This window comes from Mercenaria mercenaria, chromosome 15 (assembly GCF_021730395.1).
Source record: "Mercenaria mercenaria strain notata chromosome 15, MADL_Memer_1, whole genome shotgun sequence".
NCBI classification, from domain to species: domain Eukaryota; kingdom Metazoa; phylum Mollusca; class Bivalvia; order Venerida; family Veneridae; genus Mercenaria; species Mercenaria mercenaria.
This window is the reverse complement of record NC_069375.1, coordinates 69124144-69140513: the sequence shown is the minus strand read 5'-3', so window position 1 is coordinate 69140513 and position 16370 is coordinate 69124144. Positions and strand designations below refer to the sequence as shown.

The 16370-nt window shown below is 32.9% G+C and overlaps 1 protein-coding gene across 1 annotated transcript; it reads left to right on the top strand.

Annotated features, from left to right (window-relative positions):
• Window positions 1–860: 860 nt before the first annotated feature.
• LOC123557565 (uncharacterized) lies at window positions 861–12384 on the top strand. Its single transcript, XM_053525570.1, has 6 exons — window positions 861–879; window positions 7580–7691; window positions 9683–9784; window positions 10260–10328; window positions 11343–11475; window positions 11994–12384. The coding sequence occupies exons 2-6, from the start codon at window positions 7623–7625 to the stop codon at window positions 12158–12160; spliced, it is 540 nt and encodes a 179-aa protein (XP_053381545.1). The 5' UTR covers window positions 861–879; window positions 7580–7622; the 3' UTR covers window positions 12161–12384.
• Window positions 12385–16370: the final 3986 nt, after the last annotated feature.

The following is a 16370-nucleotide window of genomic DNA, read 5'->3' as shown; positions in this document are numbered from 1 at the left end:
CTACAGAATAATTACCGGGGTCGTTATTCTATGAGATTCGAAGGGAGTCATCTTTAGAGAGTCAGTATTTTACTTGGAGGGGTCAGGTTTTCTATAGAATAATGACCGGGGGGTCGTTATTCTATAGAGTTTTCAAAGGGAGTCAGTTTTTTATAAGGGGGGTCAATATTTTACAGGAAAGGAGTCACATTTTCTATAGAATAATGACCGGGGGGTCGTTATTCTATGGGGGTCGAAATACTTCATTACACCGGCACCTAGGTAGAACCACCGACCTTCCGTAAGCTAGCTAGATGGCCTCCTCACATGAAGAATTCAACACCCCGAGTGAGGCTCGGAACCACCTCGATGAGGGGCAAGTGATTTGTAGTCAGTTAGCTTAGCCACTCGGCCACGGAGGTACCCGCTTTTTTGCAAAATGAAACGAACATGTTTATCAATATCTACGACTGACACTAGTGGTCCAAAGTTCAGAAAATGTTTGTACTTCTTAAAACCATATGCTCTAATTTATAAAAGAACCCGTGTTATACTTGACACATTATGTATGTACTGTGAACTTTATTTGAATGTAAAGAATATTTGATATAAATGTATACGTTATATTGTTTAATGCTTAAAAGTTATGATATAACTTTAAAAGTAATTCAATGATTGCCTGAAACTAAAAGTTTACCTGAAGCATACTTAAGAATCGTTAAGCAAACATGTTACATGTTTTTGAATGACATCCACTTTAAGATTATACTGAATTGCTAAATGCATACTGACGTGTTATTAAACAAAGGGTGGTTTGATTGGACAATCATCTATGGGGGAATAACAGTTCTGTATAAAAGACGGAGGTTTTTAAAACCATGTGAAAGGAACTTCAGTCAGGTAAGAGTTGAAGATTAATTAATGATTTTTTATCAGTTATTATGTTTAGATCATGGTTACATGAGGGGGATCATTAAAATCTTATTTATATTTCATATGTTATATTCATATTTTAACGTAGATTATGATAATAAACAATTATTCCGTTTAAATGATATTTTACGTACAGTATTTATAGGAAATTTGAATAAAAGCAAGAATTGAAACTTCAAAAAATAAGTTACATTTAACATTTATAAATAATAAATAGAGAAACTATCTAGCGTTAGACCTAGAACATTTCATAGATTGAGTTATTTCAACATAAACTGTACAATTACATGGCAAGCATAATATCAATACATACAACAAACAATGAACACAGTATAGATTAATAGCCATAACAATCAACATTTTATGTCAAGGATAACAAAAAAAGAGAGTTAAAATAAGCTCTTACTTCTACTGTGGTTCTTGAGATGTAGTGCTGTATGACATAGGAAGATACCGGTCAGTGAAGAATAATCATGAACCATTAAAATGACTTGAATATCTATCTGAATATGTGACAGAGCATGAGATTTTGGGTCCAAATGCAATCTTGGTCAAAAATGGGGTTTTGGGCTAATCTGACAGACTGACCCGTTCTGAGTAAAAATCTTCAATTTGACAACAAAAATCAGTCGTTGTCATGGAGATATTACCACTTTTCGGACACCATGTTTTTGTCTAACTGTACCAAAATTGAGGCAGTATATCTTAATAATGACACCATATTTAAATAATATCAAGATAAAATACATGATAAAATAACAAAAGCAACATGCAATTAATGGAATGTATTTCTTTTTGTCTCTTTCTTTCATGTAGTATAAAAATATTTATGTTCTAAAAATCGTTTCTATAGCAACACTGTTGTTTAACCTCTTTTTTAACAGTTTTTTGATGAATCTGGCAATAAATTACCTAGAATGTGAAATAAATACACAATTAACTTTTTCTAGTGTGCTAACAGTTAACAGACAAATGTTTTATGACATTCTTTTAAACAAGATACAGAATTTATTTGATATCAAATTAGACAACATCCCAAAAACTAGGACATTAATCTTATTATTATAGACACTTTATCTATTAAACAGTAAGAAAGAATATCAGGCAAGAAAATATAATTATTAGACTATTATTATCATCAACTGTGAGTTTGCTAAAATTTCAAAAGACTTAGATTACTGATCAGTGAATCATTACCATGGCAACGATGTGGTATTTTCTTACAAAAATACTAACATTACCATGGCAACAATGTGGTATTTTCTTACAAAAATACTAACATTTTTGGCAATTTCTTTGTAATAAATTGAATATTGGAAGTGTTTTTCTATATATTTACATCAAAAGCTGTCTGTTTGCTTATTTAAAAGTAAGAGAGTAGGCATCATTCCGTGAAAATTAATGTAATATGGTTTGAGAAATACATAATTTTCAGATACACCTCTCTGTTACAACTATTGCCATTTCAAGGCAGGCTTGTGTAATAACATAGTGCTTTGTTGATGCAATTATTACATATGAAAATATATTCACTAACATAATACAGCTTAACATATATAACATATAAACAAGAAAGATGTTGTTTACATATGATGATATCCAAAATAATTTAAAAGTTAAATTAATGTTACCATGGCAACAATACACTGTTTTCTTAAAATAGTAATTTTTTGTAAATTTTCCAGAAAGAATCAGAACATTCATTTAGCATCTGTTCAGTATACATTTGTTTTACACCACAAATGGTTAATTATGATCATTTATAAAAAACAAACATCATTTTATGTAATATAACTTGTCTTTCAGAACTACATATTTTCCTAATATGCCTACCTGCATTACAGCTCTGCCATTTTATGACAGATTTGTGTTATGACATGTTTTGTTGATGGTTACACATAAAAGATATTTTCTTGCAGAACATAGTCTGATTAGCAGAATGTAAAGAAGACACGTGCTGTCTACATAATCAAACAAATCTAAATTTAAGTCAAATTTGTGTTACCATGGCAACTCACAATGTTTGGCAAAAAAATAGCTATTTCTGCAAAGGTCATGTCATGTAAAAATATCTTTTAACACAATTATAACCATGGATTAACATGATTAATTCTTGAAATAAAATATATTATATTCAGCCAGTAACAAATATTTTCTGCTATATTGGTAGTTTTCTGCCATTTCTGGAAAAATCCTTCCTACACTCACACTGGCAAGGCAGTTTTTATTGTAAAAATGTTTCCTCCAAAGGTTGTGCTTTAATGTCACACATGTTGTAGTTTTGAAACAACTAGGATTCATTCAACAGACATGTCTTAGTATTTCATGCATGCAGTTTTGGAAAATTTATGTTAAATTCTGTATTGTTAGAACAATTAAGATAGTTTGGGTTTAACGCCGTTTTTCAACAGTATTTCAGTCATGTAACGGCAATTAAGATAGTGCTTCTCAAACAACTTCACAGCTGTCATGACATCAAAACACTACTTTTACCCAATATTTCTCACAGTTGACTAAGTTTTACTTTTTCTTGAAACACATTTGTAATTTGAACTAGAATTTTTAACTTTTTCAGGTCATGAGGGCAGGAAACATGACATTATTTGTGCAATATGGAGTTATTTGCTCATATCAGTATTTGTGACATGCACTCTATTCCACAGGTATGGTTTCAGCTGGATGATCAGTAGAACATATTAATTCCTTCTGTTTCATTCCCATTTACATATTCATAGTTCTTTCATCTCTGCAAAACAAAAATTCATCAACATTAGAACTTCATTTTAATAAGATTAGTATGAGGTTACAGAATATAAGACTGTAAAGCATCTTTTTAAGCTTAAGAGAGTCTTTTTGTTAAAAGCTGACTGAAAGCAGATTTGATAAGTATAAACTCATCCAAGAATCTTACAGTATTCATGCAGAAAAAGTAGCTTTTCAAGAATACATAAACTAGCTAAGATTCCTACAGACTAGACATACAATTCATGCAATCAAACTAAATGTAAACACAAATACTGTAAAAATAATTTTGAAAATATGAAAAAATACATACATGATATATTCAATTATTGTATGTCATTACTTATTCACTTCTTAATATTACACATATTTGTTGAATGGGTCTATAATCAAAATCATTTCTCTTAAAATGTTATGAATGAAATAGATCATTTATGTTTATGCTACTTTAATGTCTTTATCTTTCTTAGAATAGCAGTATAGTAAGTGTAAAAATGTATGAAAAAATTTACAAACCCCCATAAAATCCAGCTTGTTGTGTATAGACCTTCCTGGAAAATCATTTCACTGTTTAAGGTCATTGCATCAAGCCAAACAATCCTCAGTGGTTGATCTGTAAAATGAAAAAAAATACTGAAAAAGGCTGAAATGGGAGATAAAAATGCCCTGGGCAGTTAGCTCAGTACTTATTTAGCACAAAGACTTCTATAAAAAGAGTAAAAGGTTTGAATTCCTGGCAAGGCTTTCAAAACAGAATGTATCTAAAGTTTATTTATTTTACTAAGTGGTTTTTAGTCACTTGCCAAGAACAGTACAAAATGGTGAGGAATTCAGAAATAATGGCCAAGTGATCAGTATGCAAATTTAACATGAAAAGCTTCGGAAAAAAACTCTCTTTCCAAGTAAAAACAATATTTATGCCTTGTAGAAGTTTTATGTATGGACTGATTTGACATTACATGTAAGAAATTAGTGGTTGAAGCTGACAATAGATGTGTTTCAACTATTCTGAATCAGTCACTTTCATGGCATGGCTATATTTATAAAATGATCAGGGTTTTAACTTTAATATGTAACTAAACATTATGACTGACTATTGTAATTTTGTCTGGCACCAGAGTCACAAGATGTTCTTGTAATTGTCTTGTATACAGATTCTACTGAGTAAGAGTCAAAACCGATTTAAAACAAGTTGAATTCATGGCAGATTCAGTTAATAAAATATAGTCTACAATATATTGACACTTGTAAATAAAATGTGAACTGCGCTAAATCTACCTCGAATCTGTCATTAGTGTCAAATCCGGGCTATTTTTGGAAAAGATATCGGACAAAACTGTCGATATGAACTCAAATAATATTTTTAACACTACATATCACTTAAATACTTACTTACCTTGAGATTCGCTAACTGTCATTCTTTATACAATCGAAATAAATCATCAAATAATTGTTTTTGGTAGTTTCATTTTCTCCGCGACCTTCGATGTTTACAAATGGCGTGTCGATTCAAAGGGCGATAAATTATCAATCATTTAAATTTTTTAAAGAAACGGAATTGCAAAACACGGAAATGTTTATAAATGTCACTTCATTTTTCTCTTGTGGTAAGGTAGAGTATTATTGAAAACAAGAAATGCATTAATTGCCGCGAACACGTGGTAACGTCCACCATTTTTTTGTGACGTAACTTTAATCGATGTTTTCTCAAATGACGTAACGCCGAATTTGGACCCAAAATGTCATGGTGCGTCACATATATTGAAACTTTCTAAACAATGTTTATAGCAAATGTTGTAAAAGGTAAACATTTAAATGACTCGACCATGACTGTCTAAACAAATTGAGACTTACTATAAAAATGAAATTGTTTATAGTACATGTTGTAAAAGATAAATATAATTTAATTTTATTTTATTTACCCTGGATTTAAAAGAAAAGATGGTTCTAGGATCCCTGATTTATTGAGGCAAATTATTCCACAGGTCGCACTCCAAATAAGCAAAAGAATTTTAGCCAAAGTCTTTGACAATAGGAATAGCATATCTCATGCTATTTGACACTGTATCACATAGACTGTCAAAGTTGGAACCAGCTTTTACCATGCACCTACAAGAGTAATTGTGGACTACACTGACAGGGGTACCATTATCACTCATATAATGAGGGTCTGAATTAATTTTGAAAACATGACGAAAAGTTGTTTGGTTTACTCTATCTGCAACAGGTAGCCCCTTAATATTTCAAAAATGCTCTTTACCTAGGATGTAAACTGAATACAAACCTGATGAGCTGATTTAGAGGGATCTGTAACTTGTGTTTTAACTCTTAAGTTGAATTGTTGAATCAAACAGATGAAGCATAGTCAAAAAGACACTGTATAAGGGAAAGGACTTAATGTTTTTGTGTGCCTGGTGAGAAATTCACTTTACCGATACAAAGGTTTAACCTAGCGTTGGATTTCTTGATTACAGATATAGCCATATTATCAAAGTGCAAACACTGATGAAGGGTGGCACAAAGATATTAAACTGATTTGGGGGGTTCGATTGTTTGACTATTACAGTTTATATCAAAATTAGACTGGAATGTTAACCTTTTTTGGGACCCATTGCGGCAATTAAAATAAATTCTGTTTTGCTTATATGCAACGACACCTTATTACAAACTGACAATATTTGTGATGACTCAAAATCTTTTCGATGTCATAGGCAACGACAAATCTTTTGTATATCATTGGCTAAGTTCACGAGGAAGCACTGGGGTTGCGTAGAGACCGGCACTTTACTCGATAACCCACTTGAACGGTACAAGTTAGTACACCAATCGTACCTTCCCTGTTGAAGAGCTGAACTCCTCAAACTCCACTAAGTGGCAGGGTTTCCTGGTTCCTTGCTTTACATCACAGCGCATAATATGCAGGGTAAAAGATTTTACATATTTCCAGGGCCCAGTTTCTGATTGGTCAGTTACTTTGGTGGGAGTAAGTATCATTTACACAACAGCCTTCCCTTTCCTAGAGCTTCGACGTGAATAGCAATAATTCTTACTCGTATAGCATGGAATCAAATCTGAAATTATTTTTAAGACGCAAATATCATATATATAAAACAAAAACAATACATGATGTCACTTATTATAGTTCCTTATATATTTCATTATACGACGGAACAGCTGAAAAGATAAACATAATTTTGAAAAACTCACTACAATTCGTGCAATTTGATTGACCAAGTCTTAAATGTATACCGGATATTTAGAGATAAATATTTTTTGTCAATTTTACAAAAATGTAGACACAACTTTATGTATGCCTTTTTATTATTTGAAACGAAAGAACTATATCACTATGCTTTGAGTTGTATAAATAATTGTTTAATCATAACAATAGTAACGTATAGTATTTAGTCAAAATAAGAAAAAAAAACATCTTGATATTTAATATTGGGAATCCAGCTTAAATAAATTATTTCATTTTTCATTAAAGAGAAAATTTATTATAGTGTATTAAACGTCGAGACAATAATCTTATCCAGTCAGGAGAGGCTACAGTGACTTGCTTTGAAGTGAAAAACAATTGTGTAACCGTTACCACTCTTTCTAGAACTGCGATAAGATAATAATCTCCTTACATGATATTTCTGATGCCGTATTAGGTTATTAGTTATGGGGTTTTATACAGCTAAATGCATTTAGAAATGTGAAAGTATTCTGAACATTGCTTATGGACATATTGCATCTGTTAATAATGTTTAAAGTTGCTCAAGTAATGTAAGGCCATCGTTTATGTTTGACATAGTCACAATTAACAAATAGCATCTAGTCTTAAATATTTTATTTAAAAATAATTTTCAGGGAATATAAATAGGCAGATCTTACTACATACATTGCAAAATAACCACTTATGGTTCACTTATTTTTCCAGAAAGGCAATATTGTTTACAGAGACGAACAGAACAGGACAAATCATGAAGGTGTTGTACTCTGTGTTAGCTGCGGTATACCTACTGGGTTTTTCAGATGTCTCTGCAAATGAGGTAATCCACACTGACCAAAGTTTCTGATTACTTCTTTTAAAAGCGTATATCTACCTCTATATAAGTATTTCTCTAACCCAATTCGGTATACAAAAGATAATAGGTAAGGGTAGATCTCTCGAAAGCACAGAGCACCAAAATCATAGCCCCAGAGTCATGCATTTACATAGTAGGCCCACAACAAAAAAGAAGCTGTAATTGAAAAATATTACAGACGGGTTGCTTCAAACATCCAACAAGTACATATTAATATAAGCTAAATATTGATAAAGGATAATGAATTGGTAAGGGGCGAAATGGGGTCTGGGGTGGGGGAGGATTCCGAAGGGGAAAGTTGAACAAGGACGAATATAAAAGGGAATGCCATGTTCTTTAAAAAACAGTGGCACTACAACGTAAACCACAATAGCGCAGACACTCATGTACCAAAGATAAACACACAACGACGATCAACTGAATTACATAAGAAAAACGAACAAGCAACACATAAGAAAACAGTAGGGCACCGTTATAGACTCATAAGCTTACAAACGCACCCACACCAGTAGGAAAAAACAATCAATCACCGTCTTGCAGCCTATTTTCGGCTGCCAAAACAAAGAGGAGCCACGAAAACTTACTAAAAGTAAAGGGGGAGGGGATGCAAAAACTAGCATAAATGCAAGGGAAAGAAGAGGGCAAAAGGGGGATTGGGGCGGAGGAAAAACGCTTACAACAAACAAGAAAACATACGCAACACACAATACAAGACAAACAAAACAACCTGTTGAAAATAGGGGCACCGCCTTGGAACGGTCAGTAACCTTAATAAAGGAAACTAGGGGTTTAAACGCGTTTAAATGCGTTTAGTTTGCAAGTCTACCCTTATTTGCAACTTATCAATAAGTATAAAACATTGTAAGGCAATGAGGACAGCAGGGTATCTCAAACAGGGTATGAAGAGATATTAAAACAAATCTTATTTATTATACCGAAAGAAATGAACATAGTAAAATGCAAAACCACACAGCAGCGTGTTAATGTGTAAATGATAGACATATTTATACACACACAGAAGCAAAGAAATAGTATAACAAATAAGAAAGATAGCGAACACATTAAAAAACAAAGTTGGACACGGTCAGCAGTCAGTTACAAAAATAAACACTACTGAGGAGCTTAAACAGCTTTATTGCGTGCAAAGTTTCACTCATTATCCCCACTATGTTTTAATGATAAAGGAGTGTGTAAATAAAAGTTATCACCGCCAGGTGCATCGCTTACAACTAACTTCACATAAAACAGAAATATGTTGCCAATAACACTTTTGTAAAGTTAGTTAGGAGATGTATCCTAAAATAGAATGTGGATCTGAAAAAAAAATACTTGAATGTTTCTAAATTGTTTGGGTTTTAAATGTGGTGAATGTCAAACAGACATTAAGTTATTAAGGTTGAAAATGCGTTAAATTGCTGTTGAAAACCAGAGAATATATTGCGAGCTTTATTGTAACTACACAAAAATAGTCTACAGAAGTTATATTTCGTGTTGTTGTTTTGTTTTGTAACAATATTGTGAGATTATTAAATTTTCTGATTTATAATTTATAATATTTTATCGAAACTTACAAGATTAGAAGCCACGACTCACGTGCTATTTAAAACTTCCTGTAATAATTTTTTAGGGGATCACAATCGAATCGCGTGTGATCACATGGAGAATCGGCAGCATGCATTCACTCAATTCAGAAATCTTTCTACCATGCACTCAATCATTAGTACATATTTCATGCTAATTTTAAATGATGTCAGATAGCATTATATTAAATCTGATATTATTTAATATAATTCATTTTCAAATATGTTACTCTTATGATAGTAGTAATCACTAATTTTAATAATTAAAAAAAGACTTTAAAATTGAATGTTAAAACATATAAAGTGCCGACAAAGGAAATAAGTTACGTTGTGGAAAGTTTTGCAGATAATAATGTTGAAATATTTGACTTTTAGAAATTTCACGTCGAAGCAATTAAGGAAGGAGAAGAAGATATTGTAAGTGTTACGGATGAAAATGGGAAGGTTGTGTCTACCGCCGCCTTCCATCCCGAGGATGTAAGTATGAAAACCTAAAAAAAGGGAGGGTTTGTGGCGTTTCACGAGCATACGCCACAAACATAACCTGTCATCACTTTTGAAAAGATACATTTTTGAATAAAAAATGAGTTGACAATGTACCTTCTTACAACGATATTTTTTTCTGAATACGTGTGTAAGAACATTTGTGTACATCATTATAAATGAAGACATATCTCCTTGAAAATGCTACCATAACCATGAAGTACAGATCAGTAATGAAATAAACACAGGAACTGGTACACATTAAACATAAAGAATCATTCATAATCAGTAGAAAATGAAAAATGGAAACTGCTTTCTTTCCACCATTATCTGACCAGCCTGGAAGTGTTAACACGTTAGTTATATACTACATTTGGAAGTCATTGCTCATCTTTTACTTACTTCTATGTTTGATAGCATACCATGTCTATTTTGGCATTAAATAGTCTATGTGCATCTATTTTTGTAGGAATATCAACTGCAGAAGCCAAACGATGAGAACGACTATGTTTGCCTTGTCTCGCACATTGAAGAAAATGTAAGACTCATTTTATTTTGTATCCTTAGTTCTCTTTACTTTGTTGATTTGACTGTATTTGAAGTTAAATCAAGCGTTTATGAAGAAAAGGAAGATTGTCTCTCTTGGAATTATTAGCAACTCAAATATGTACCAAGAGCTTTAGAATCATGTTGTCTATGTAATGTTTATGTATTATAGTTCCGCTTAAGTGTCGGGCATGAGAGGTACTTCCACTCGTAAACAGACAGATAAATTTAATTCTAGTTTGCTAGGCTTTTGCTTGGTTGCGCTCATTGCTTTCTTATTGATTGTGTTGGACATACAAATATAGAATTATACTCAATTAATTTATCCTGTTCCTGTGAGCGAATGGTACGTGCAACATCGGCAAGACCAATACTTTCTTAAGTGAAATAGTTTTGAAAACAATATTTGCATGAATACCACGTTTCCAAATACCAAGTTGCGAACGACTATGTACTGTTGTCATGATGCATTAAGCGTTACGCTCTTCATGAGTAACTTGTATTGCGTAAAGATATTTCCATATTGATTTTTAACTCATTTTCCATACTTCAAATAAGGCTAATAAGTATAATGCCATACTTCACTAGGGGGACAAAAGAAATGATATTATAAGTGTTACATTATTCATGTATGTCCCTGATCCTTGATTACCATCGATTATGAAAAAATGCCTAAATGTTATAGGTGGCATTATGTCTTTTAACATGACAGACAGGTTTGGCAATTCTCTGGTATGTCTGTCTTAACTGTGAATATATCGGAAAATGACAAGTTAACATCTTAAAAAATGGTGACCTCATATCATCTTTTAATTGGTTTTTACGAACAAATACTCAGAAAAAAGTAATTGGTCAACAGAATAATGAATTTCTAAACGTTATGTACATGTATCCTGTATGTACATTTGCATATCAATATGAATGATTTTTAGCATGCATTGATGTATGTCAGCAATTAAGTAATGTGTTTGATTGTATTGACGTGTATCGTATCGTGTATCAGCAGGAAAATGGAAACGAACAATGTTATGAACGTGTACCTCTCCCTGAAGATTTGGAACATGGATTGGAACTTGAAGAATGTGAAGATCGTGAGATATTCCTTCTAAAGCCAATGGACCCAAAGGACTGTGAGAACGGTAAACATTGCGAGTTTAATTCTATATTGCAATTATGCGAGTTTAATTCTATATTGCAATTATCTATCCCAGTTTGCATGTAAAGCTCTGTACTATGAATCGAAACGTCACAATACAGCTTCTGAGCTAGTCAAATGTTCTCAAGATATTATTTTGCAAAATACAATATGTGCGAAATCGATCGTCCTAATCTTCTAATTATTGGTGCAAAGTTATCAATTTGTCGCTTGAGGAAAATTTATCCGAGATTATGTACAAATTATGGATCATTTTGACTAGCGTAACGTATCTGAAGCCCGGTTTTACACCTAACACATCCTTCAGCAAAAGTTGGCAATTACTTTCTAATTTATGTAACGATATGGTTCTTTTAATGATAGAGGACTACCGTATTTCAGAACAAGTGCATGGGGAAAAAAATTGTGTATATGTTTAAGATTTATAACTTTGACATACAAGAAAACAGAAAAAAAACCTAATCACTTGTACAAAATAGTTTTCACAATTTTTAATTTTAGATTCCTTGGTAAGTAGAAGGGGCCATAGTTACTGCATCTGGATAGCGCAAGTACAATGCTATTGTGCAGAACGTTATTGTGCGAAAAGAGGATGGTGGGGCAAGTGCGGGCGTTGGGGATGCAGGAGATACGCATACCGCGTGTTGAAAACTAAGAAGTGCTATTAAAGGATAGAAGTGGACACTTGCTTTGTGAAATTGATATCTACTACATGTATTCGATTAGATACACTTTCCTGTATTTAATTGATAGTGATTAATCTTATTTTTCCAGTAAAACTATATACATGTATCATATTGTGTTCGAAACTGTTCTGATACAAAAATATCTTATAATTATATCAAAATAAAGTAAATAAAGACAAAAGTTGATATCTTCCCAAAATGTCAAAGCTTTACTATTTTATTTTATTAACAGGATATCCAGAGATTAATCAAACATGTAATAATATGTGCCTTGTGTCCTGACACTAATCAGGTTGTACTAAGTTTTGAAAACGTTTGCTGAAAAAAATAGCTCAGAATTAGAACCCTTGTCTGACAGAAAAATATTGATGTGATTTCATGATTCAAGGATTACCGAAAAATGAAAAGATAAACTCTCTTTCTCTCATGTGATCAGCCCTGTATACACAACCATTTTTTCCATGTTGGCTGGCGTATGGGCGACTGCGTTCATTGAATCTGGCTTTTCATGTTAGACATTTATCCATGTTTTATATACTAGTTAGAAACAGCTGACTGATAGCTTTTAAGTTTTACAAAAGAGATATGTGCTAGTTCAAAATTGTGTTTTAATTATACTCATTTCATTTTTTAATTATTTTTAAGCAACAGCTCAGAAGTATTAATTATATTTTGTTGAATACAGAAGTCGTTTGATAATTAACTACTCCACCGCAATTCGTGATAAGTTCAAGGGAAACAAATTATCTGAAAATAATAATAAAAGAGTCATTGCGTAAACTCCCTTGTAAAGGCTGGGAAGTATGCACCTTCAATTTCAAATCGAAAATGGTGATTGTTTCGCATTCAGAGCGTAGTATATATCTAATTAAGGTTAAATTAGCAAAAACAACATTCACCTATTTCCGGGCGATTTATTTTGGCATCCTTCGGACGTTAAACTAATTGAGTTAATCAAGTTGATACCATCAATAGCTTTGGTGACAACCGAGAAATGCCGAAAGTATATATGGAGGAAACGTAATCGAACAGAACATACCGTTTGTCATTAAGTTAAAGGTTATAAAGTCATTTTAAGGATAACTACATTCATAATAAAAGAAAGGTAAGGATATTCATATAGGTTTGATGTTTGGATGTATATGCTAGGGAATTTAGTCTGTTAAATTCTTATTAAACGTGTGACTATTAATGTATGCATGGTAAGGACACTAGTACTTCCTTTTTCAGATGCAATGCATATTTTATATATAAGACACACATTTACAGTCTGTTAAATACTCAAAGTGTGGACTGGTCAGGACTCTGTCTCGCTAATTGAAACCAGATGGCGTGTTTGTCAATCGCATTAATTGTTAAACAAAACAATACAAAAATGTTACATACATTGCATGGGTGGTCACAAAGGCGGCCTTCAAACTGCATCCGTTAACTTCCCGAAATTGTCCGATTGTATTGGAATCAAACAATTAGATTTCTCCTTGAACAATTTTGAAACAAAATGGTTCTATCTTTAAGATACTTGATGCTCCTCGAATAACTTTAAATATCTAAATACAGTAAAAAATGTGTCTTTATCATATATAGATGAAAATTAAAACCTGACTCGTCAAACTCGTCCTAAACCATTGGTCCGGTTTTTAATATTTTTTCACTTACATTCCTATAATACATATAGGGTACGCTATTTAAATGTTCTTTTATCGATTCTTCGAATTCTAATGCTTATTTTTCACTATATGTAAATAGTGAAAACTTCATTTAAAAAATGCTCGTCAAAACCTTCAAGCTTCACTATGAAATATGGTTACAGGTGTGTTCTACGAATGACCTTCTATAACGATTATTTCGATTCAAAAAACATAGCAAGCCGTCACTTTCCGTATGTGTGCATAATGAAATGATCTTTGAATCTGTCGATCGAAGGTCACAAAACAATACAACATTTTTGTCAAATAACTAGAGAATGCTTTGGTCTTAGATCAAATTTAATGTCACTTATGAGTGGCAAATGACCCATGGTTATTGATATGAGGTCCATACGTCAAACGTTTAGTGCACTACGACCAAATAATTTCTGTTCCTTGTGCATTTACTGAATGCATCAAGGGGGCATTTTGTGGTTTACAAGCTCCTGTTTTAAATAGATACGGGCGGGCACCTGAGTAGAATCAAGGACGGCTAACTAATATGAAGAATTCAATGCCTGGAGTGAGGGTTAAGGCTTCATTTTACGGTATCCTCGCTATATTTTGTGCTCATTCAAGGCACCGACTTGAAACTTGACATAAAAGTACAAGATGGGCGGAGCGCACAAGCTTTGACGTTAAATCAAAGATAAATGTCACAAATTGAGTTCGGATATGTCCTTGATATACTTTAGTCGGATTAAAACTTCAAAAATATTCCCTGCATTTATTTTAAGCATGTAAACTAAGTAGGTGACTGGTGAGGTAATTTAAGGAGTGCAACAATAAGAAAAGAAATTACTCAACTTTTCCGACCTATCTGAACCCCCACCCCATATTACCACCCCCCACCCCCTATTTACTCAAACAATTTCACATTTATTATCGAGATACACAACAACCCCCCTTATTACCCCACCTCCTGACCCCTTCCCCACCACACACACACACAAACTTTATTTCCTTGTGCTTATGTATTCCATCGCGTGAACTAGATTGGTAGGATCAGGGTGAAGTTTATAGCAAGGTCAAATCTTTCCATCATATTTTGTACCAAGAGCCTAACTTAATGACTTCAAACTTGGCAATAAGGTAGGTGACGAAGAGCCGATGTGCACAGCAAATAAACATTGGTGATAGATTAATGTTCAAGGTATCAAACTTAGTTCAAATGTAAAATATGATTTGTATTTTATGTCCAAGCGCAACTCCAAAACATTTAAAGGTAATAACGTTAAACTTAGAATACAGGAGTGTGGCGATGAGGAAATTTGAGGTGTGCAACATTCCACACACGCGCACTCACGCACGCACAAACGCACGCACACACACACATTAATCACAACCCCCTCCCCCGCCCAGCCCACTCCAAAAACAAAAAAGTAAACTTTTAGTTTTTTTGTGCTTTGTATTCCATCACTACCACCGCACTAAGCCTCCCCACCCCATCCACCGCCACATTACAACATCTTCCCTCCGTGACACATATATCCTAAAATAAACTATAAATTTCACTTTCTATTCTTCCTCCTCTTCTTATCTGTAACTTCCTTAGTACATTTCACGGTTTTGCTATAAATTATTTCGATTCTAATATATCTTTTATTGTAAAATATAGATAAAATATGATAGACGTTTTATTGGCGCCAAGTGATAGGTCCTCACGCTCCTTGTTTATACATGCCAGGACCGGAAATGCTAATACGTCTTGCTGAATAGTTTCACTAGTGCGCAAATGATAGCGAATTATTCTGCACAGCTAATAACCAAGTTCTTGTGTGTGTAAGTTATTTAGGACAGTTATGCTATTTGACATTTCGTTTTAAAATCTTTTATTAAGTGAAATATTTGATCAAAATTGAAAGCGCTATTTCGCGATGCGTACATTTCGCTAAATATCACGGCGTGACGTCAACATAATTTCGTTTTGATAATTAAAGCATTGTTAGCCATATTAAGATATCAAATAAAACATAACGTTGCGTTTTAGTAATAAGAAAATCACCACTGTTAAGATAATGCATATCATTGTTTAAAGATTAGGAAAAACGAAATTCGACAGTTTGACTCTCAACTGATATTTATTGTATGGGTTCAGTTTTAACTTAATACATACAATAAATTATTGTAGGATAGGTATAAAAGTGTTGATTTTGATTGAAGTTGTGACATGAGGTCTAACAGGTCATACTTATGTTCCTTTTGTTAAGAAATATGGTGTGCTGATTTGAGAAAACTTGAAGCCCTACCACATCGAAAACACTTAAATGAATTGAATATCTACATGTCATTTGGTTAAAGTTCTCTAATAGCGAAATATCCAAGAGCTTTATGTAGCAAGTTTCCGTCATTTCAGCTCATGGATTAAAATAACTTCGTTAAACTCATTTTATCTTCTGAAATAAATCTTTATATAAAAATAAACGCTACGCTTTACCACCTAATGTTCGAAGGTTAACGGACATTATAAAAAAAGGTATTCAAAATAGCCATATTAGGAGACA